The following is a 21,842-nucleotide window of genomic DNA, read 5'->3' as shown; positions in this document are numbered from 1 at the left end:
TGGGAAAGACAGAGGCAATGTGTTCGGCAGAGTGTGTGTATAGTTGTGGTCTTTCTCTCAGTATTGCGGCAAGTGTCTTGAAAGACAGAAGGGCTTCTGCAGTCAGAAACTTCTCGGTATGAATTAATTGTAGTTTAATAATTGCCTTGTTACACACTTTAATAGATTTTTCCTACAGATTTCTTGAGAAATTCACTGAGTGAAAAATAAGAAAACATGGAGATCGCGCCAGTGTCGTGCAATTCAACCCAAATGGGTGCAATGAGTGTTCTCACGAGAATATTGCTACATCAACTCATTTTATCTCAGTGCAATATTCATCCGCCATCAATGGCAAAGAGAGATGTTGGCGAGACGTTGCTTGAACAAGGTGAGAAGCAATGCATAACTCTCAATGTTCAACATCTAAGACATTAATCTCCTCCAGGATTTCTTGACAATTACGACTTCGTTGTCGTCGGCGCAGGATCAGCTGGATCCGTGGTGGCCAGTCGCTTGAGTGAGAACCCAAAGTGGAAGGTTTTGCTGCTGGAAGCCGGCGGAGATCCTCCACTTGAATCAGAGGTAATCCCAAAGGAACCTATCACAAAGTATTTTGCATTGAGCTGATAAATTGCTATCGTATCTTATCACAGATACCAGCAATGGTTTTTGACATGGTAGGATCTGAATATGATTGGAAATATCGCACTGAGAAGTCCGATAAGGCTGGCCTGGCGTCCGAGGGTATTTCCTGGCCACGTGGAAAAATCCTCGGCGGATCCAGCAGCATCAATGTGATGCTGTACGTCAGAGGCAATCGCCAGGATTATGATAATTGGGAAGCATTGGGCAACACTGGATGGAAATACAAGGATGTCTTGAGATACTTCAAGAAGTCTCAAGATAATGGCAATAGTGATCTGTTTGAGATGTCAGGCAGTGATTATCACGCCATTGGAGGCCCACTGAAGACGGGGACGTTCTACAGCGCCACGGACACTATGCGGAATGTCATCCTGAATGGGGCTCAAAGTGTTGGATTCCGCAAGAATGACGACGTCAACGGTGCTGATCAGATGGGTTGGGGCGCAACTCTGGGCACTGTGGCAAATGGTCGAAGATACAGTGCAGCCAAAGCCTTTCTCCAACCCGCCGAGAATCGCACTAATTTGCATGTCATTCTAAATGCTCAAGCGACCAAAGTTCTTCTCAACGACAATGGAGACGCTGAAGGAGTGGAATTTCAGTACAAAGACAAGACATTTACCGTGAAATCGTCGAAGGAAACTATTTTATCAGCAGGTTCTATTAATACTCCACAAATTCTCATGAATTCAGGAATTGGACCCAAGAAACACCTCGAATCCTTGGGAATAGATGTGAAGAAGGATTTGTCCGTTGGATTGAACTTGCAAGATCACATATTTATTCCGTTCTACCTCAAATTCCACACCTCAGAACGATTTGACGCTGAAGCGGCCAAAAGAGAAATTGCAGACAATATTTTCCTCTACATTCTCCATCAAATTGGACCTTTATCAGGAATTGGTGTGACAGATATTATGGGCTTCATTAACACTCAAAATGACACAAGCACTCTGCCTGATGTTCAAATACTTAACGCCCACTTTCTCAGAGGACTTCCGTCCTTTTCCACCTTCATCACAAGATTTGGCTACAATGAGGAAATTACGAACTCACTTTTGGAAGAGTACAAAAGGGGAGATATTCTTGTTCACGCCATTGTTCTCATGAGACAAAAAGTTCCTGGCAAAATTGAACTGCGCAGCAAAGATCCTCTGGAATATCCCAAAATTACAGCCAACTATCTCGAGGATCAGAGTGAAATTGAGACTGTTATAAGAGCAATCAGGATTCTGCAGAAAATGTCACAAACGAAGTACTATCAAAAGCACGAAGCTCAGCCAGTTAGGGTGAAATTGTCCGCCTGCGACATCCTGGAAGAGGACTCTGACGCCTACTGGGAGTGTTATGTGCGTCACATGACCGCCTCTTGCTTCCATCCAGTTGGAACGACCAAAATGGGACCAGAATCAGACCCCGAAGCTGTTGTGGATCACGAATTGCACGTAAGAGGCGTGAAGGGACTTCGAGTGGCAGATGCCAGCATTATGCCAGTCATTCCCAGCGGAAATACAAATGCTCCCACAATTATGGTTGGTGAGAAAGCGGCCGATATGATCGCGTCTCATTGGCAGAAGATTGACAAAGAAGCTGTGAAGAAAGACGATTTGTAACACACAGTGTAATTGGAATAATAAAAAATTTCCCATATTCCATCTGTGATTTTTCCTCCCAACGACAATCTGAGATTGATTCTGCAATGGTAATTGAGGGCTTTAAATCCTCTCTTTGCCATAGAAATTCAATTTAGCAATCGTTCATTCACACAATTCCACTGAATTCCCCCTCTGATGAGCACGCATGGTTGATTGAAAGAAAACTTTCCTCTGCATTACAAATTGAAAAATGCATGCTTTTGCCTCCAATGATATCGCTTAAGTGCGACCACAAAGAGCCGTCAAAATGCACATAAAACAACAACCATTCATTGAGTCTCTCTCTCTCTCTCTAAATTGACCATCACACCCTCAAGTGAACAATTTTTGGTGTGCTCGCAAGAAAAGAAAATTTTGATAGCATCTTACGCAAGAGTTCCAGCATTAAATTTCACACAATCTTGTCAAAAAATTAAGCCTTTTCTCTCTTCTTCATGTCTGACATTTCACAGACGGAAGGAATATCAAATGCAATTTTCAACTCCCCAATACTACATATATTGTCTGCCCTGGCGGGAGACAACAAAAGATCATCAAGATGGGCATCTCTCTTGAAAAACATTGCGCAATGCCACGAAATTTACAGAAAATAGACAATGTTTTTGTATATACGACTTATTCTTCCAAAACTGAAGCTTTCTTTGTACAAAATGTGGGGTAAATCATTCCATAAAAGCAAATATGTTAATTTCTTTTTGCATAAACACATCTGATAATGCAATTTTATGATGTGGCTTAAGGAGGTTTTCTTTTAGTCAATTGTATAATGAAATTTCACGATCAATAACTTCATGTGTTGTATCTCTTATATCGCAATAACAAACCCCTCTATACTCAAGAGTAGTAATAAGCACTCTCAAAAACCATCGACAAACTCCCACGAAGATTTGCCTCTGAATTGAGAGAACAATTGATATTTTCTTTTGCACAATTTGTAGTTATTTATATGCTGTCAAATGTCGCGGTTCAAATAGAGAGCAAAAAGGAGAAAAAGATCATGCATTGTGTCAAGGTTGAAAACCCAATTTCTAACGCACAGACTTTTTCGTCTTTGTGTGACAACACAAGACGGAAAAGTGTCGTTAACAATCTGCAGCTTTTTGCTGCATTTTTAACATTCATTGACAATTAAAACTTCATGGTTGTTAAGCAAAGTCAAAGAAACCAGAAGCTTTTGCTCATTAAATGTGTTTTAATACACATGTTGAAATTATAAATAAAGCATTACTTTTCCGTAGAGGAAAAAATAGTGTACTTATCTACTGGATATGTTCAATAATAATGTAAAGTTTTCTTCATCAATATAATTATCTCATATATGTGAATCAATATTGGAAGTGTGAGAAGAAGTGTGTGCAAATAAGAAATGCTATTTATTACATCGACAGCGCAGAGATATAATGAGATATTGAATTTCTACACACATTCGCTTTTTTCACTTGCACACATTCAAATTGATTTGAGACGCTGCGCGCGAGCGTCTTCAGATGATGATCGAAAGGGGGAAAAAGTGAATAACGGCGGAATAAGGTAGAGTACCAAATGCTGGTCAAGGTTGTACATTACATTTGGCTCTCTTTTCACCACCACGCAGAAAATAATCAGCTCATGTTGAGTTATGCAAAGAGATAATGTGCAGATCGTGTGAGAGAGAAAATACATTCATCTAACCGCTGAGATTTGTAATTAAAAAGGGCAGAGAGACAAAAAAAATATATTCAACTTCCGTTCACAAAGAAATCATAATAATAATGCAAGAATTGTTGCACATAATTTTAATGTGACTCGCTTCAAATTTCCCACTTCTTACGCAACATGCGCAATGACAAATTTTCACCACGCACAGAAAGTCAGTGCGTAATAAATAAAACATCAACAGTTGAATATGAATAAATTATATCCAATAAAATCCTCAAATCATTTCTCGTCTAAGGAATGCAATTTCACATTAATAGAGAGTCATTGACAAAAAGTAATCGCGTGGCCCGAAAAACCACACGAATGTTGCATAACAATTCGCAGATTAATTGAAGAAAAATTTGCAATATCTAAATTTTGATCATCAACAATCAATATTGAGTATAGAGATATTTTTTATCGATTTACAATCTTACATAAATGTCTTATGGCTTTGTGGACAATTTCCTTGCATTTCAGAAGAAATTGTTCACTAATACTCACGCAGTTACATTGCTGAAAAATCCTTTCACATCGTGCATTAAATTGAGAAAGATGTGGAAATTTACCTGGAAAAGAGAAGAGAAGAGAAGAGATTGATTAAATCAGAGATTAGAATTGGCAATCATATCGATTATCTGTGTATAAATTGACCCTTTGGGCGTTTTAATCATTCCGCGGCGGTTCAATCAAATCCCTTTCAAGCGAACCCAGCAAACACAAAATGCTAAATCTCAAAAGTTGAGCTTGAAATAGTTGATTTTTGAGCTATTCTCCGCCCAAATTTAAGCCATTTGGTTGATGCATTAGCGAACATAGCGGCGATCAGTCAATAGATGTCAAAGAAGTTAATTGTATAAATAGCGCCATGCAAATAACCTCAAAATTGAGAGATTTACATTCTTTCTAACCTTTTAGGCCACAAACATATTTTTATATGTCACGGGAAACCGGATGAAAGGATGTCCATGGAACTTCCTGTTATCCTGCTAAATTTTCATCGGAAAAAATCTCTAAATTGAGCATAATATTTAGCGGAAAAATTGGGAATATTGCTAAGAAAATTGATGAAAAATGTGCTGTAAATTGATGTATTTTTAACTCTATTAAGTTTCCTCCATCATCCGCTGCGATCGCTGATCGGTTCCATTTCAATACTTCGGTTTAGCACTTTTTCTTCGAATGCTGCTGAAATTTTAGCTCAGTATTTTTAACACTTTTTAGCTAAATTAACTGCTTTTTTAGCTATTTTGGCTCGCTGTGAACCTACATCAATTTCATGCCACTTTTGCCCTCCCTTCGACTCCACTCCCCCACCCCAATTGCAGGAGTGCGTCATCCGCGGTGGAGAGAAATGCAAGAGAGAGAGTGGGAGAGAAAGAAAGAGAGAGAGAGAGAGATTGCGAGGAGGAAAAAAGCGAGTCTTCTCAAATATTCAATTGCATAATTCCATTTCGAACGTGTTTCATGTACTCTGAAGTCGACAGCATACATACAATTCCTCGTGCACGAGCGGCGAACGAGATCTCCACGGCGGCGGCAAGAGAGATTGGCGGGAAGGCCAAAATGCAGTCAATAGAGTCCGAAAGAAATCATCAAGCGAGCCAGTTTATTTCCATCCACTTGGCTGTGCAGACATTTTCAGCACATTGCTCCTCGTCTTTGGATATCCAGAGAAAGTGGTTTTGTGTCTGTGATTTTTGCCCACTCTCGTAAGCTCCGTTGTTTAGTGTCAGGTGACGAAATTCACCTGGTGATGACCAGGTGCACGTAGACACTCAGATTTCGTATATGAAAAAGTCCAGCAAAACTATATGATTGAGCGTCAATTTGTGCAAAGGAAAAATGACTCTGTGTCTTCACTCGAGTGCATCTCGTTAAATGTTTCTTAGTAGATAATTGTGATTAATGCACTTCCGCAAAAGTGTGTGCTTCAGGGAGTCCCACAATGGCACTGAGCTTCCGTGACTGCCTCATGATATTCATCACAGAGTGTCAGACGCGCCTCCAGTCATCTTATGTGTTGGTGTTGCGAGAAAAGTTTGTCCATTTCACGCGATTTTGATGCTGAGACACAATTCAAAGGACATTCAGAGGATATTCCTCCCTACCCGGACACGAAGACTTCGCACAGAGTCCCAGAGTTCAATTGGTTAATTGGAAAGTAAATTAGGGCAGAAATTATGACAATTCCCGTAGTCTCAGTGGGTGCAACTGTGGTCAAGGCTCTGCCCAAGATAGTACCAGCCCTTGGCGCCGCTAAAGGTGCCGTCGCGGCTATTGGAAGTGCCGCCTCGACTGTTGTGGGCGTTGGGAAGTCTGTGGTTGGCATTGGAGCCGCTGCCAAGGCGTTTGGCGGCGCCATTTCCGCCGCCGCGGGCATCGGAGGTCTCGGCAAACTTGCCGTCCTGCCCATCCTCATCTCATCCCTCATCTTCTACAACTACGACCTCTTCGATCCAGAGAATCGACCCTTCAACGTCAAGCAGGTCGACAATGAGTACGATTTCATTGTGGTCGGCGGAGGATCAGCGGGATCCGTCGTGGCGTCGCGCCTATCAGAGATTCACGACTGGAAAGTGCTCCTTCTGGAAGCTGGTGGCCATGAAACAGAAATCTCCGACGTTCCCATACTCTCACTCTACCTCCACAAGAGCAAATTGGATTGGAAATACAGGTGAGAAGAGATTGTTGTAATTCGCCCTTTCTTGAGTCCAAAATTCGCAATCGCACCAAGAAATTTGCTTCAATGACGCAAGACAAACTCGATGTGGAGTTTAAGGACACAAAATCGTGCAAAGAAATTGTTGTTTGCTTTGAAATTGTTACAAATAACAACAAAAATTTCTCAGTTGAAACACACTTCTCCTTTTGACATTCACTTGTGTGATTCACGCGAAATCGACCTCCATCAACATTATTAAGTAATCTCTCTGTCCAAAAAAGTGAATTGAATTAATTCAAAATTTTATCGACCGATGCACCCATATTTAAGACATTTTGCTGTCCAAAAACACTCACGAATATTCTGCGTTATGCCTCGATTGGCATTGACTCACACGCTTTTGATATTTGCAAATTGTGTAATTCAACACAGAAAACAGAAATGAAATAAAGAGAGCATAACTTTCTTTTTCATCTCACGAAAATGCGGATAAAATTCAGAGTCTTTTCTCATCCATTTATATTAATCTCTATTCGAAAGGGTGTTTTTCCTGTGATTCACTCAATAAAAGTGAAGGCAAAAGTCTGACTTGAGCCAGTCAAACTGGAAATTGTGAAGAAGAAATTGGTCTTTTTTTCAATTTGAGAATGTCTCTTTAATTATTATGTAAGAAAAAGTAATCAGATAAGTGACAAAGATTATAAATTTCACGTCTTTCTCCTTCTTCCTACACACATTTTATTATATTTCTCTTCCTCGCTGCACTCTGTTTGCAAAATAGCTTTTAAAATGCCGTGCGTGATTGAGTTTCATTGTTAATTCATACAAAGTGTCTAAACGAAAAGGAAAGTTCGCCAAGTTCGCTGAATATTGTGGTATTTGGGCGGCACATTAAATTGTTTTACACCACAAAACGCGCTTGAATAAATATGTAGAAGAGAGAATAAACACAAAACGTTACTCTAATTTCAGTTTCAAATTCTGCAAATTAAATTCAATTTGAGTCATGTTAATTCTGCTTGTAATATGCTAAAATTCACCTATAATTGCACGTGTTTCACCAAAAGAGAGTGTTTTTGTCACCATTTCTCATTGTCAACTGAAAAAAAAGTGTTCCGAAAACACGCACAAACGATGACATTTTCCTTAAGACATATGATTTGTGTCTTGCTAATTACGAAAGAAACATTGTTAATTAAATTATTTCATTAAAATACTTCCATCATTTCACCGTTAAAATAGATTTTTCCGCGATTTCCCCTCATATTTCACCAACTGACAAATCACTTTCTTTTTTTCACCATTCCATGCTAATTCACCCATTTTATTCGACATTTTTCTTACTCATTGACATTCCGTGATGATCAATGCGTGCCTTTTTGTCACAAATGATCATCCTTACGAAATATGTATTACAAAGTGCAATTGCTTGTTTTCTTTTCTTTTTCTTTGCACCAAAGCAAATTTCTCGTTCTGCAATTACATGAACGAACATAACAATACACTTCTTTTGTTGTTGCATCTTCTTCTTTGCTTTAAAAAAAAAATCACCACCAAAGTGACCCACAAATTTCCAATTTTTATGCAATCAATATTGGCAACATTTGCCTTTAATGGACAAAAATTGCCTTCTGCAATTAATTTTATGTCTCGCTCACTTTCAATCATCGTCAACGCATGCTTCACAAGACATCAAATCTCGTTTTTTTTCACACCTCCGGAGATATATTCATAAATAATAATGCAGAGGGGAGAAAAAAATTGTATTTGAGTAACTTCGTCATTAGCTATTCAGTATTTTGAAACATTTGTGTGCTTTGAGAAAGGAAAAATTCGGTCAAATTTCTTCAGTGATTTTTATATACTATATATTGAGAAAATGTTGTTAAATTATGGCGTTAAAGAATTTTCCACTTCTTCACTTCTCGTGCAATTGGTTTTTGAAGCCCAAATAAAAAGAGGGGAAATAACGCCATAACCAATTAATTTCACGTGTGTCGCTCTCTGAATACATTAAACTTGAACCGAATGAAAATTTCATACTTTGTTATTGCGGAAAAATTGCTCTTGGCATTAGATTTTATACTTCCACACTGTTGAGCTCTTTTTGTGTGATGTGAAATGTCAATTTCTCAATCACATTTGAATTGTAGCACATTTAAATGTAAATTGTCCACTCAGAAATTTGAAAGTCTGTTGAGACACTCCTGGAAATGGGCTTTTCGGTCAACGCCAGACAAGCAGTAAAAGCTGTTAAGAAGTACATTTAACAATCTTCTCACAGTCAAAATCTTGCCTTTTTTTGCCCGCCAAAAGCCGGTTGTAAGCTGTTGAGTCTGTCACTGAATTGATTGTACTTTTCTTACCATAATAGCTAAATAATTACAAAATCAAACACACACCAACAATCGCATTTATGCTCTTTTTCCTTCTCTCTCTTTCTCATTCTCTTTATTGTTGATCTTTCTCGATTAAAAACTGAAAGTTTACGCCACGTGGTTGAGCCGACGCACAGACAGACGTTTAAAGCTCCAACAAAATTGATACAGCAAGCAAATATGACAAGTTCAAACACTCGTAGATCCATTGAAAAATATGTGTGACACACGAAGAGAAAAAACAGTGATTAATCACTGTGCAAATATTGAATGCGCTTTAGAGTGAATTCAAACTTCAAACTATAATCATTTGCTTTTGGGTTTTTAACACAGGACGCAACCACAGAAATCCGCCTGTCAAGCCATGATTGATCAGAGATGTTGCTGGACGAGAGGAAAAGTCCTCGGCGGCTCGAGTGTCCTCAACACAATGCTGTACATTCGCGGCAACAAGAGAGACTTTGACCAGTGGGAGCAATTGGGCAATCCAGGATGGGGCTATGAGGACATCCTGCCCTATTTCAGGAAGTCCGAAGACCAGCGGAATCCCTACTTAGCTGTGAATAAGAGACAACACGGAACTGGTAATTTATACATCTTAGACAACTTTAAGTAAGATTTTAACAGCTATCTTTTGATTGTTCTCTCTCTCAGGAGGCTATCTGACTATCCAGGACTCTCCGTACAACACCCCCTTGGGCATCGCCTTCCTCCAGGCCGGCGAAGAGATGGGCTACGACATTGTGGATGTGAATGGTGAGCAACAGACGGGATTCGCCCTGTATCAGTTCACAATGCGTCGAGGAACGCGATGCAGCACAGCCAAAGCCTTCCTCAGGCCAGTTCGTCTGCGGAAGAATCTCCACGTCGCCCTCTTCAGTCACGTCACTCGAGTCATAATTGATCCAGCAACCAAGAGAGCTCTTGGCGTGGAATTCATAAGAAACGGCCAACATCAGAAGGTCTTTGCCAAGAGAGAAGTTATTCTGTCTGCCGGCGCCATTGGATCACCACACTTGCTGATGCTCTCCGGCGTTGGTCCGCCGGATAATCTGCGTAAAGTCGGAATTCCAGTCATTCATCCACTGCCAGGAGTCGGTCAGAATCTTCAGGATCACATCGCCGTGGGTGGATTGGCGTTTCTAGTGGACAAACCCATCAGTCTTGTCATGGGACGCCTCGTGAATCTCAACTCAGCCATCAGATATGCCACAACAGAAGATGGACCGCTCACGAGCAGTATTGGACTCGAGGCGGTGGGATTTATTAGCACAAAATACGCTAATCAGACAGATGATTGGCCAGACATTGAATTTATGCTCACGAGTGCCTCGACAAGTTCCGACGGAGGCACTCAAATCAAAAATGCTCACGGCTTGAGTGACGATTTCTACAACGAAGTCTTCAGTGAAATCAACAACAGAGACGTCTTTGGCGTCTTCCCCATGATGCTTCGTCCACGCAGTCGTGGCTACATGATTCTCCACTCGAAGAATCCCCTCAGACATCCTCTACTCTATCACAACTACCTAACACATCAGGACGATGTGAATGTGCTGCGCGAGGGCGTGAAAGCCGCTCTCACCCTTGCCGAAACCGTGGCCATGAAGCAATTTGGCGCCAGATTTCACAGCAAACAGCTGCCCAATTGCAAGCACTTGCCCCACTTCACGGACGAATACTGGGAATGCGCCATTCGGCAGTACACCATGACCATCTATCACATGTCAGGCACGACCAAGATGGGCCCCTCCTGGGACCCAGACGCCGTGGTGGATCCCCAGCTCAGGGTGTACGGCATCAAGGGCCTGAGAGTGATCGACGCCAGCATCATGCCAGTGATCACGAGTGGCAACATCAACGCCCCAGTCATCATGATTGGCGAAAAGGGAGCGGATTTGGTGAAGGATCTCTGGCTGCAGGACATGCCAACAACCTACCGAGGACGAAGGCAACTGAATGAAACCGGTGATGCGACCGCAAATGCGACAGAGAACGAGAATTAGTCACTCCGTTGAGATTTACTAGGGAATAATAAATAATTACCAATTCAAAACCCCCTTCATTAAATTAATTCCATCATATGTATATGTTATATTGAGTAAGTTAGGATGAAATTAGACGGAAAACTACGCTCTGATGTAGATAAATGTGTAAATAATTGTTATATGTCAAATTTGTGTGAATAAAGTGTCGAATAAGAGCAATATTTACGCTTTTACAATCAAAACACGCCCATGCGCTGTCGGAATTCGAGTACAACATGATGTCATAAGCAGATATTTGCTCAAAATGCTATTACAAGTTTGATTGGAAAGCTGAAGAGAAAGAGCCTGAAATGTATGCACCAAAATTACATTGCTGAAATGCGCCAACCAGGCGTCTCCATCAACTATGAAGCCATTCAAAATCCCCCCAACAAAAGCGCGCTTTCTCCACACATAACTTTGTAATTTCACTGCTGTGAATAGTGAAATGTGTACTAAAACATCATTTGCCACGTTCGGAGCACGTCTGAGCTAAATAGAGTCCCAAAAAACAGCGACATTAATCCAATATGTAATGCTATATTATACCAATTTGTACCCATTAGCGAAAGACATTTTTCTTTCACTGGATTGAATGAAGAAAATTACTCCAAAATTTCGTAAGACTTAATGATGATTTCCATTGCAGAGTCGCGAGAAATTTCTTCGATAAAACCATATATTATTGACGGCGGGGAGAAAATTGGGGAAAATTGCACGAATTCCCTAAAATAAAACCTATGAATTTAGTGTGAAATGACTTTTCACGGCAAAATATTTTACCTCATCAACTTTAATTCTGCCTCAAAGTGAGGGGAAGCTATAGCGATTAGGGGTGAGATTAGGGTGGAAATGAAGGTGTGACTGGCAATTAAATCAAACATCACGAAATGAGTCATTTGGCCACAGAAAATATATACGACGTTATTAATTGTGTCTCCATAAAATGTCTGTTAAACTCCCTGAAATTCATGGAAAATTTCTAATTTTGAAGATCAAATATTTAATTATCTTTATTAATAGGATAAACCAATGATATACTAGACTCCATTTCATTAATCAATTAATTCAGTGAAAGTCACTTAAATCTATTTCCTCGTGAGCATATTTTTTCGATTATATTCTCCCCAAAAATATCGAAGCGAGAGAGATGAATCAATAATAAAAAATCAAGTGGATTATTAATCACAGTAAAAATTTTTCCTGCTGTGAATTTTTAAGTGAAAACATACCTAGTCAAGTTCAATGTTACATCTTCGCAACGCACAACGACGCGACGACGAAAAAAGACAACAACAAATCTTCTTTGAAGAAAGTTCCAACAATAAAGGAAGTAACCTTCAATTGTGACTCGTGTTACATGCATTTATCCATGCTTTAGCTGCTGAGTCTTTCAATAAAATGTGTTTCTTTTTTGCTGCAAATTTTTTCCCTTTTCATTTTCTTTTCTTCGCACTCAAAGTCAAGTTCATTTTTGCCACTGATTCATATTTAATGCTAATTGCGAAGCCATATGGAAGTCAACCTCGTAAATCCGCAACATCTTGTTGTTGAGATTTATTGGCAAATTCGTGATAGTGAAAGTAAAATTGCACTTTTTGCTCTTTCACCTCGTCATGAAGAACAGGTATTCAATCAATGCCAATTTTTGTATCATTAAACATCGACTTCGCTGCACTGAAAATATGCCCAGAAATCGAGACTTGGGAATTTTGACAAAGGAAATTCAACATTGGCTTGTTGATGGCAAATTATACTTTCAATTTCATCTGAAATTGAGCATTTTTATCATGAAAAAGACAACTTGAAAGTGAACCAATATAAGTAGAAATTATATCCAATAATTAGCATCTTTCTGTTGAGACAGAGAGAGAGACTTTCTGAAATGTCAATTGTGCGTGAAGAAAACAGTCTAATAGAATTTATTTGCACTACTAAAAAAGTCCAGACAAAACATTTCGAAAGATATATTAAGTCAAAAAGAGGATAAATACAACCGGAACTTCATGAAATATTCGAAAAGAGATTTTTGGCAAAACATCATTCATTTTGGCAAAGAGAAAAAAATACTTTTTACTGCCAGGAGAAGAAGAATCAATTTAGGATAACAGGTCAAGATCATTTTCACAATAAAAACCAGATTGATAGAAGTTAAACACCAAGAAAAATTATCATGATCTCTTAATATGTCAGTGAAACTGTGAAAGATCATTGTGAGCATCTTGTGTTACTCTCGCATATAGACAATATCAATCAAAATCAATACATTCAATGGCTTTTACATATAATCTCCCGACATGATTAACACTTCTGTGTGAAATGGATTTTTTTTTCATCATTGTCTCAAAGGAAAGTTCGCATTTGCAGAAAAGTGCAGCTGTTTCTCCATCTGATGATCGCGATCTTCCACATATAATGCACACACGCTGCAAATGCACTGCGACAACAAGAAAAATATATTGGACAACTTTCCTTTTCTAAAATCTACTTTTGCAGCCTCGACACATTGTGCAGCAGCATTAGAGAGAGAATTGCAGGGTGATTCCTGTGAAAATGTGTATCATGCGGTGAAAAGCTCTCTTCACATTTTCACACATAGTCAAAACTTGACTTTGAGAAGGAAAAACCAGAGTTTTACCGCACGAGAGTGAGAGAAATTCCACCTGAAGACTTCTTATACAATGTTTAGAGTATAATATACACACCCAGCCAAGCTCATTTCTACCACACAAACACACAGACACATAAGAAGCCGTGCCATGGAAAAGAGAAAGACTTGTGGAAGTCTCTTCGATGTCTCTCCCTCCCCAAATCACCGTGAATTTACCCACCGCGCGATGTCTTTCTCCACTGCTCGTGTCTTTCATCATTTTACCAACATCTCGCAAACTGCTCGGACACAAGAGGAAAAAAGGTCTCTTTCTCTTCACCACACCATCGTCGAAGAGTCTCATCAAGTGTGAGAGAGTAAAAGAAAATTTTCACACCTCTGCGATTCACGCAGAAAAGCTATAAATATCAGTGATCATAAAATTCGTAGTGAAGTGGCAAAAAGTCAAAGATCACCACTGATCTTTGCGCACAAGGAGGAAAAGATCAGCAAATTAAGAAACAATTGACCTCACTGTGTGACTTTCCTGTGTTGTGCAACAAAACCAAAAGAGTCTCGCGCTCTCAGTGATTTCGTGTGCCATCTAAGACAAATTTTTACCAGTGCGATCTTCAATCACTGAGGAGGGATTTTTGTGCGTGTTTTTTTGGAAAGTGGAAGTGAAAATCATCAAAAGAATGCATCCGAATTTTGCCATAGGATTGTTTCAGTGACTAATGTAAGTTTGTGATATGAATTGCAACTTCACAATTGAGGGTCAACGATCTCAAAGTGTCACTTCAATGCTCCACAATATTCTTTCACTCATTTTATATACACAACTCTTTTCCCATCAACATTATTATCCATCCTATTGACGATCGTCTTATGAACTTTAATTGCAGTATTTTTTTTATTACTGCTTTGCCTCCCAAATGAATTCATTCACATTAACAAATCTGTGGCGAGACAGAGGCGTAGAAAAAGAAAAAAAAATCAACAGAGATGTTAAATGCTAGCTTTATTAGTTGTTTGATCTTTCTCTCTCTCAATTTCATGACTCATGATAAAAAGAGTTTCTTCACTGTGAAAGAAAAACTTCAGCACGTCTTATTTGTACCTAATTTTGAAAGCAGTGAAACTGTTTTCTCATTAATAATTTTTCTTTGAAAAAAATTTAAATGATATTCTTAAATTATCACCATGTGTCAAGATCACCATGAAAAGGTCTTAAAATGCAGAAAACATCGCAGACAGAAAGCAGGAAAAACAACCGCACATAATAATAAAGTCCAAATAGATCCGTCATCTTGGTCAAACGTGTGGCATTTCATCTGATCTCACGCAAGATCACATCCATTGTGGTGCGAGAGATGCGAGAGAAGAAGCATTTCAATTAATTAGGATGGAGAGGCAAGAAAAAAATTGGGAAAAAATTAAGGTTAGTGCGTTATGGTGTTGAGCAAAAGTGTTGAAAATGTAGATCAACACGCGATCAATTGCTATGCGACCCAATAATATCATTTTTGACCATATTAAATCTGGGTATAAAGTAGAATTGTGAGAGGCCTGAAGACAAACACAGTGTGACTTCCATAAATTTTCACCACATTATGTTCAAAGAGAGCATTAGAATTCATATCACACTTCACACGCGTAAATACCACACAATTTTAGTGTGAAACACCATGGAAAAATGTTGAGACTCTGCGCGATGTTTTCATGTCCGAAAATGTCTTCACGAGACTCACAACTAATGATAATTACATGGTAAAATATTTGGAGAAATTTGCACAAATACACCCAATTTCTAAGACCATATCATTCATACATACAATAATATTGTGCGTCTCTCCCTCGACTGACACTCTTTAAGATCCACAATTTCAGTAAACACCCATTCTCTCTCAGCCTCGATGGCGTAATCGCATTTCCTTCCTGTTTTTTCGGCCAAACACTCTTAACACAGAATTTTAATTTTGTGAATTTGAGCAATTTTCTGGTCTGTGCGCTCTTTTTTTTGCCCCCAAAAAACACCCGCGCGCGCGTTCGAAAAACGCTGGCAAATAATTGATGTAACAGTCTTCTTTTATTCATTACCCCAGCGTGAAAAGAGATTATTGAGAGAAATAAAAAGACACGGGATGAAAGTGAAATGAGATACAAAAAGTACTTTATCTTCCGCCAAAGCCACCAAATACACACCAACGATCATTGCATTTCAAAACATGCGATCGACGCCGCGTTTCCTCGGATCGAAAGATTTCTTCTCCAATAAAACACGTAATACTGTTGTTTTTTTTCTTCTTCTCTTCCAACTTCACAAACAGCAAGAGATCTTTCAACTTGAAGCTTTGTGGAAATCAAGTCAAATCTGTGAATCTTATTTTGCCTTCTTTGTCTATCTTCAGGAAGTCATTGGAAGATTTGATGTATTCCAACTCTGTGTGTGTTTCTATTTGAATAGATTTTCATTGGCATTACAAAACAATGCCGCGTTGTCGCAAAAGCCAGCACATTTCGCATTGAGAAAATGAAGAAGAAAAAAACCTAAAATTAGCGAGTAAAAACTGTACGCAGAATGAAAAGTGAAACTCCAAAGAGTCTCCATGAAGAGGTGAACACAAAAATGCAATATAACCATTTTTATGGTCATTCCTAATTGCAATGCTTCCAACGCTGTTGTGGTTTTGTTATAAATCAGATGAAGAAGTGTATAAATTATACAATAGCTGCACATTAAACTATTTTCTAGAATTATTTTCCTTTCATGCAATCACGCGCGCGGGCGCTGTTTCGTCTCTATCCAACACATCAAGTAGTCATCACCCAAAACGCTCCTTTTACCCACATCAGTTGTGAGTTAATTTTCTATCGCTTCTTGACTCGTTTGTGTGTGCAATGCACTCTCTTCAATTCTTCTATGCAACCTGCAATTGGCCACAATTGCAAATGGCACACGTAAATGTAAGACAGTTGATGATGGCGTGAAAGTAAACAATTAGAGATGTACAAAGCGTAGATCATCATCATCACTTCAATTGCACTCTGTTATCTCTCATTGTGCAATATATTCACAATTCATACTTGACTAATAATCACCCAAATAAATCACAATCGCGAAAAACTTCATTTGCATACATTAAGTAAGAAAGAAACGAATGTTATCATGATATTAATTTGCAAAATTTATCAGAGCAAATTCAAACCAAAAACACTCAAGTGTAGACAAATCCGTTGCATCACAACATCGAAACATCTTCACCCGGGAAAAAAAAACTCCCGGAATTAGATGAAAATCTCAGAAAGTTCAACCATTTATCATCATCAAGTTTAAGAAAAAGCGCAGAGACATTAGAAATTTCACAGTTATGAGAATTTTCAATTTATCTTCCTCACCAAATCAATTTCACTCTCATTTGAGATAAACTCTTCATTTCTCGAAATACACACCATGGAAACGCTTCTTGGAGGCACAAAAAAAAACAGTCAAGCTGAAGCCACTTAAAGACCTTCCCACAAACGAAATCACCAGACGGTGAAGCTTTGAACTCGACTTGCAGAAAGCACAGATGAAAGATTTGAGAGAAATTCATATGAAAATTACTATCTTGAAATTTTCTCACTGGTAAACTAATCAACTTTGACAATATTGCTTGTCATACTTTCGTCACAAACCGCAAAACTTCTTGCAAATATCAAACCAATTGACCATTCTATTATTAAAGTCTATTTTCATGTACACTTGAGACGTTGAGAGTGAAAGATTTAGTGTCAAAAGCACCTCTTTTTGCCCCTCATTCACCTCTCAAGGTGATTGTGTGTCATATAAATGGTAAAAATTGAGATGGAGTGCGCAGAAAAAAAGAAACAAGAGGCGAAACTTTCGAAAGTAAACACTCTGAGTCGCGAGTGTATTATGAAATCGTCGGTATGAAACGCGTGAGATCACAAGAATTGATTGTCACACACTTTAAATTCAAACCTGTCTCTAATCTCATGCCTTCCAGAAGGTGTGCAATTTAATGCAATTGAGAGCATATCATTGTGAATGTCAATGGCAAATTCCTTTCTCATTTATACTATACAAAAAAGAGGAAGAAGAAATTCCCTGACAATTAATTATCTACACAAGCATTTCCCTAATTGTCTCTCTTTTTTCTCTCCTCTTCGGAATCCAATTGCAGATTGAAGCTCATACATAAGATGGGCCAAGAAAAGTCACTCCCAAGTAGATGCAATTCCGTACAAGACTACCATTCGTCGACCAGCAGCAGCAGTGGATCCACAACAACGCGCTCCATCGCGTCAACGGCAACGGCGAGCTCGCGATACTCATGCAAAAGTGTCGAACGCCAAACAAAGTACCTCAAGGAGCAGCTCTATATTAAATCCTACTTGGACATTGAGGAGCAAGATCGCAACGCCAAGAAGAACTTCACGCCGACCCGGGCGAACGGCATCAGGAACTATCGACCGAAGATACTGGGTGAGAAGCCACCAACACCGGCTCAACAGGCGGTAGACGTATGGATTTAAACGGCTAAACCCGCTGCGCGCTTCTTCTGCAATGGCTTTTGCTGTCTTCTCAACTCTCGGAGGAATCACAGCAGCTCCTGTCGCTTTCCTCAGTCTCCTCCCCCTCCTCATGGTTGGCATGAACTACTATCGCTACTACAACTATGATCCCGAAGCCAAAGTCATTGATACTTCCTACGTAAGAAGAAATTCTTCCAGTCGAAAAGCAGACATTTGCCTAATCTCACTCTCTCTCTCTCTCTCTCTTCCTCTCTATCTTTGCAGCTTCGTCGACACTATGACTTTATTGTGGTTGGAGGAGGATCAGCCGGAGCCGTGATGGCATCTCGACTCTCTGAGATAAGCAACTGGACCGTGCTCCTGATCGAGGCCGGTGGAGATGAGAATGAAGTCACTGACACTCCCACCATGGCGGGATATTTGCAATTAACCGAGTTTGACTGGCAATATCAGACTCAACCACCGCCCGATGGCGCCTATTGCCAAGCCATGATAGGCAATCGCTGCAATTGGCCTCGTGGAAAAGTCATGGGCGGCTCCAGTGTCCTCAATGCGATGGTTTACGTGCGCGGAAATCGTCGCGACTACGACTATTGGCAGGCTCAGGGGAATCCTGGCTGGAGTTTCGACGATGTCCTGCCCTATTTCACCAAATCCGAGGACAATCGCAATCCCTATCTCACAAAAACGCCTTATCACAAGCAAGGCGGCTACTTAACAGTCCAAGAGGCTCCCTGGCGAACTCCCTTGTCCGTAGCATTCATCAAGGCCGGCATGGAGATGGGATATGACTATCGAGACTGCAATGGCGAGGAGCAAACGGGATTCATGCTCCTCCAAGCCACCATGAGACGTGCCAGTAGATGTAGTACTTCCAAAGCCTTCATCCGCCCCGTTCGCCTGAGGCGCAATCTTCACGTGGTTCTTCACTCTCAAGCCACAAGAGTTCTATTGGACGACAAGAAACGCGCTTTCGGCGTGGAATTTCGCCGTGCTGGCAAAATGTATCAAGTTCTGGCCAGGAGAGAAGTCATCCTCTCCGCCGGAGCTCTCAACACACCCCAATTGCTGATGCTCAGCGGAATAGGTCCTGCTGAACACTTGGCCGAGCACGATATTCCCGTGGTTCAGGATCTCCCAGTGGGACACAATCTGCAGGATCACGTGGGACTCGGTGGACTGACTTTTGTCATCAACGAACCTGTTTCCGTCACTGTCAATCGCTTCCAAACTGCCCCAGTCTTGCTCGAGTACATCCTCAACGAACGCGGCCCAATGTCCTTCCCAGGCGTCGAGGCTGTGGCCTTCGTCAACACCAAATACGCCGATCCGTCGGGCCTCTGGCCAGACATTCAGTATCACTTCAGTCCCAGCTCAGTTGCCTCCGATCGCGGTGAGAACATCCGGAAGATTCTCAATCTGAGAGATGGCGTCTTCAACACTGTCTACAAGCCATTAATTCATGCAGAAACGTGGTCTCTTCTGCCCCTACTTTTGCGCCCCAGAAGCACAGGATGGGTCAAACTTCGCAGTGCCGATCCCTTCGATCCACCCGTCCTTATTCCCAACTACTTCGCCCATCGCGAGGACGTGGATGTCCTCATTGAAGGCATCAAGATTGCCGTCAACATCTCCGACACACCAGCCTTCCAGCGCTTCGGCTCGCGCCTCCACAACATCCCAATGCCAGCCTGTCGCCACCTGGAGTTCCAGTCTGACGCCTATTGGGAGTGTTGTGTGCGCCAATTCACCTTCACTATCTACCATCCGACCTCCACGTGCAAAATGGGCCCCAGCTGGGATCCACAGGCCGTCGTGGACGCCCGCTTGCGCGTGTACGGCATCCAAGGATTGCGCGTCGTCGATGCCAGCATCATGCCGACGATCATCAGTGGGAATCCCAACGCGCCCACCATCATGATCGCCGAGAAGGCGGCCGACATGGTCAAGGAGGATTGGGGAAGACTTCGGGGAGACGCCTAAGAAAACATTCCCCTGTCATGAACCATATCAATTTTGTGATATCTCGTTTAATGAAGAAGAAGAAAAAAGAGAAAGAGAGAAAAGTTACACAGCGTAGAAATTTCCCTTCTTTTCGAAAGTGATTGCAAAAGAAGTTAGAATGATCTTCGTGGCAGAGAATGCAATAATAATGTTACGTGTGCAGAAGAAAAAAAATTATGTTTTTGAGATCTTGATTGGTGATTATAGAGACATCAAAACTGTTGAAGATCCACAACAAATATCGCGCGCAATTCATGGAAAATGTGACACGATATTCTTTCGTAATTTAATAATGTTAGCTAGTCAAAAAGAAAATGGAACAAAAAGAAGCGTAAGATCACGTTAGACACGAATGCAGAAATTAAATGTTTTTTTGTAAGTTTTTAGAGAGTATTGCTAAATTTGTTAAGACATGAAAAAAGAAATAAAAAAGAATTCTTACTAGTTGAAAACCCAGTCTTTTCACTGCTCTCGCCCAACATCAATTGACAGCCCACCTTGAGACGCATAATCTCTCGTCTGTGTGCATAATATTGGCAATGAAAGTAGAACATACCTGAAAAAGACAGAGAAAAAAGCCATGATAGGATTATTTTACTCAACATCGATTGCGAAAGAGGTGATAAACGTCCCAGCTTGATGATGAAACGCCATAAATGGGGTTAAAATGGTTAAAAGTTATAGGCGTGAGTAAATGAACGTGAAATGCCCGTAATAGACGCATTTTGTCCTACATTTCACTTAGAAATGTTCTGTTACGAAATATGGACGAAACTTTCTACAGAAATGAAAGAATTTTCCAGGCAGAAGAAAGCTTTCCACTCTCGATTCGTGTAACGCAAGAAAGTTGTCTCAACAACTGCGATGTTGAATATACGTGTATCTGATCACGTAGGAAAAATCATCACAAAAGAGATGAAGAGAGAGGAAAATAAATCAATAAACCGTCGAAGAAAACACAGCCACTCTCAAGTGATATTTCGGATACAATTGATGAATGAAAAGAGGTGAGTTAATAAATGATCTTTCTTCTGCATCTATTCATCATCAACAAAGACGAAAATGCTGCGATATTTGAGTCGAAAACAATTAATCTGTTATTCGTGCAACTCAATAATGCCGTATTTTTATTAATTAATCTTTCCTGTCTATAGATTCCACCTATTTTTCTCGCCACTCTTCTCATCTATCTCAAATGTGAATGAGAAAAATCTCATCACTAAATCGGAACAATTGAAGCATTTTGAAAATTAATAAACCGACACCAACACGCGATCTACATCACGAGAGCCCCATTCGAGACGCAAACCCACTCGCGCACTGTTGCATCGGAAAACCGATTGACCTAGAATTTCCTTCGCATGCTTTTGTCCGCAATTCGCGCTCTTTCTCACCATAAACACACACACACACACACACAACACATACTCTCATTCTCACTCTCGTCGGCATGACAGAGTAAATACGAACGAAAGTGCAAGTGGGAGAGAAACCAAATACCGTCGATCGTGTAGGAAAATGCTCGTGTATTTAATGTACACACGTCGGAGCACCGCACAGTGTTACCTAACACTTTCACTTGCCGCAAACAGTGGCCTTTAAAAAATTCTACCCAAACATTGTTGTGGCTGTTGGTAATAATTATACAGAAGATCGCGATCACTTTTACAGCCCGCTAAA

At 40.3% G+C, this 21,842-nt stretch overlaps 3 protein-coding genes across 3 annotated transcripts; all 3 read left to right on the top strand.

Annotated features, from left to right (window-relative positions):
- The first annotated feature begins 222 nt into the window (after window positions 1-222).
- On the top strand, window positions 223-2,240 carry LOC132255358 (glucose dehydrogenase [FAD, quinone]-like). The gene is made up of 3 exons (XM_059751755.1): window positions 223-370; window positions 428-564; window positions 636-2,240. The coding sequence occupies exons 1-3, from the start codon at window positions 253-255 to the stop codon at window positions 2,238-2,240; spliced, it is 1,860 nt and encodes a 619-aa protein (XP_059607738.1). The 5' UTR covers window positions 223-252.
- A 3,902-nt stretch (window positions 2,241-6,142) lies between these two features.
- LOC132266001 (glucose dehydrogenase [FAD, quinone]-like) lies at window positions 6,143-11,192 on the top strand. The gene is made up of 3 exons (XM_059766861.1): window positions 6,143-6,636; window positions 9,336-9,586; window positions 9,657-11,192. Exons 1-3 carry the CDS (start codon window positions 6,143-6,145, stop codon window positions 11,006-11,008), a joined length of 2,097 nt encoding a protein of 698 aa, XP_059622844.1. The 3' UTR covers window positions 11,009-11,192.
- A 6,997-nt stretch (window positions 11,193-18,189) lies between these two features.
- Window positions 18,190-20,204, top strand: LOC132265910 (glucose dehydrogenase [FAD, quinone]-like). Its single transcript, XM_059766743.1, has 2 exons — window positions 18,190-18,336; window positions 18,423-20,204. Exons 1-2 carry the CDS (start codon window positions 18,190-18,192, stop codon window positions 20,139-20,141), a joined length of 1,866 nt encoding a protein of 621 aa, XP_059622726.1. The 3' UTR covers window positions 20,142-20,204.
- The last annotated feature ends 1,638 nt before the right edge of the window (window positions 20,205-21,842 follow it).

The sequence above is a fragment of the Phlebotomus argentipes genome, unplaced genomic scaffold (assembly GCF_947086385.1).
Source record: "Phlebotomus argentipes unplaced genomic scaffold, Phlebotomus argentipes genome assembly contig_10, whole genome shotgun sequence".
Taxonomy (NCBI): Eukaryota; Metazoa; Arthropoda; class Insecta; order Diptera; family Psychodidae; genus Phlebotomus; species Phlebotomus argentipes.
The sequence above is the reverse complement of the archived record's forward strand: the minus strand, read 5'-3'. Positions and strand labels throughout refer to the sequence as shown.

What these genes read in the sequence shown, in the direction of transcription:
- LOC132265910 (XM_059766743.1), top strand. Translation starts at nt 18,190, where the DNA reads ATGGCTTTTGCTGTCTTCTCAACTCTCGGAGGAATCACAGCAGCTCCT. An exon ending in AAGTCATTGATACTTCCTAC is followed by an intron (nt 18,337 to 18,422) that starts GTAAGAAGAAAT and finishes CTATCTTTGCAG; the next exon opens with CTTCGTCGACACTATGACTT.
- LOC132255358 (XM_059751755.1), top strand. Translation starts at nt 253, where the DNA reads ATGGGTGCAATGAGTGTTCTCACGAGAATATTGCTACATCAACTCATT. An exon ending in CGAGACGTTGCTTGAACAAG is followed by an intron (nt 371 to 427) that starts GTGAGAAGCAAT and finishes AATCTCCTCCAG; the next exon opens with GATTTCTTGACAATTACGAC. An exon ending in ATCCTCCACTTGAATCAGAG is followed by an intron (nt 565 to 635) that starts GTAATCCCAAAG and finishes ATCTTATCACAG; the next exon opens with ATACCAGCAATGGTTTTTGA.
- LOC132266001 (XM_059766861.1), top strand. Translation starts at nt 6,143, where the DNA reads ATGACAATTCCCGTAGTCTCAGTGGGTGCAACTGTGGTCAAGGCTCTG. An exon ending in AAATTGGATTGGAAATACAG is followed by an intron (nt 6,637 to 9,335) that starts GTGAGAAGAGAT and finishes TTTTTAACACAG; the next exon opens with GACGCAACCACAGAAATCCG. An exon ending in TAAGAGACAACACGGAACTG is followed by an intron (nt 9,587 to 9,656) that starts GTAATTTATACA and finishes TCTCTCTCTCAG; the next exon opens with GAGGCTATCTGACTATCCAG.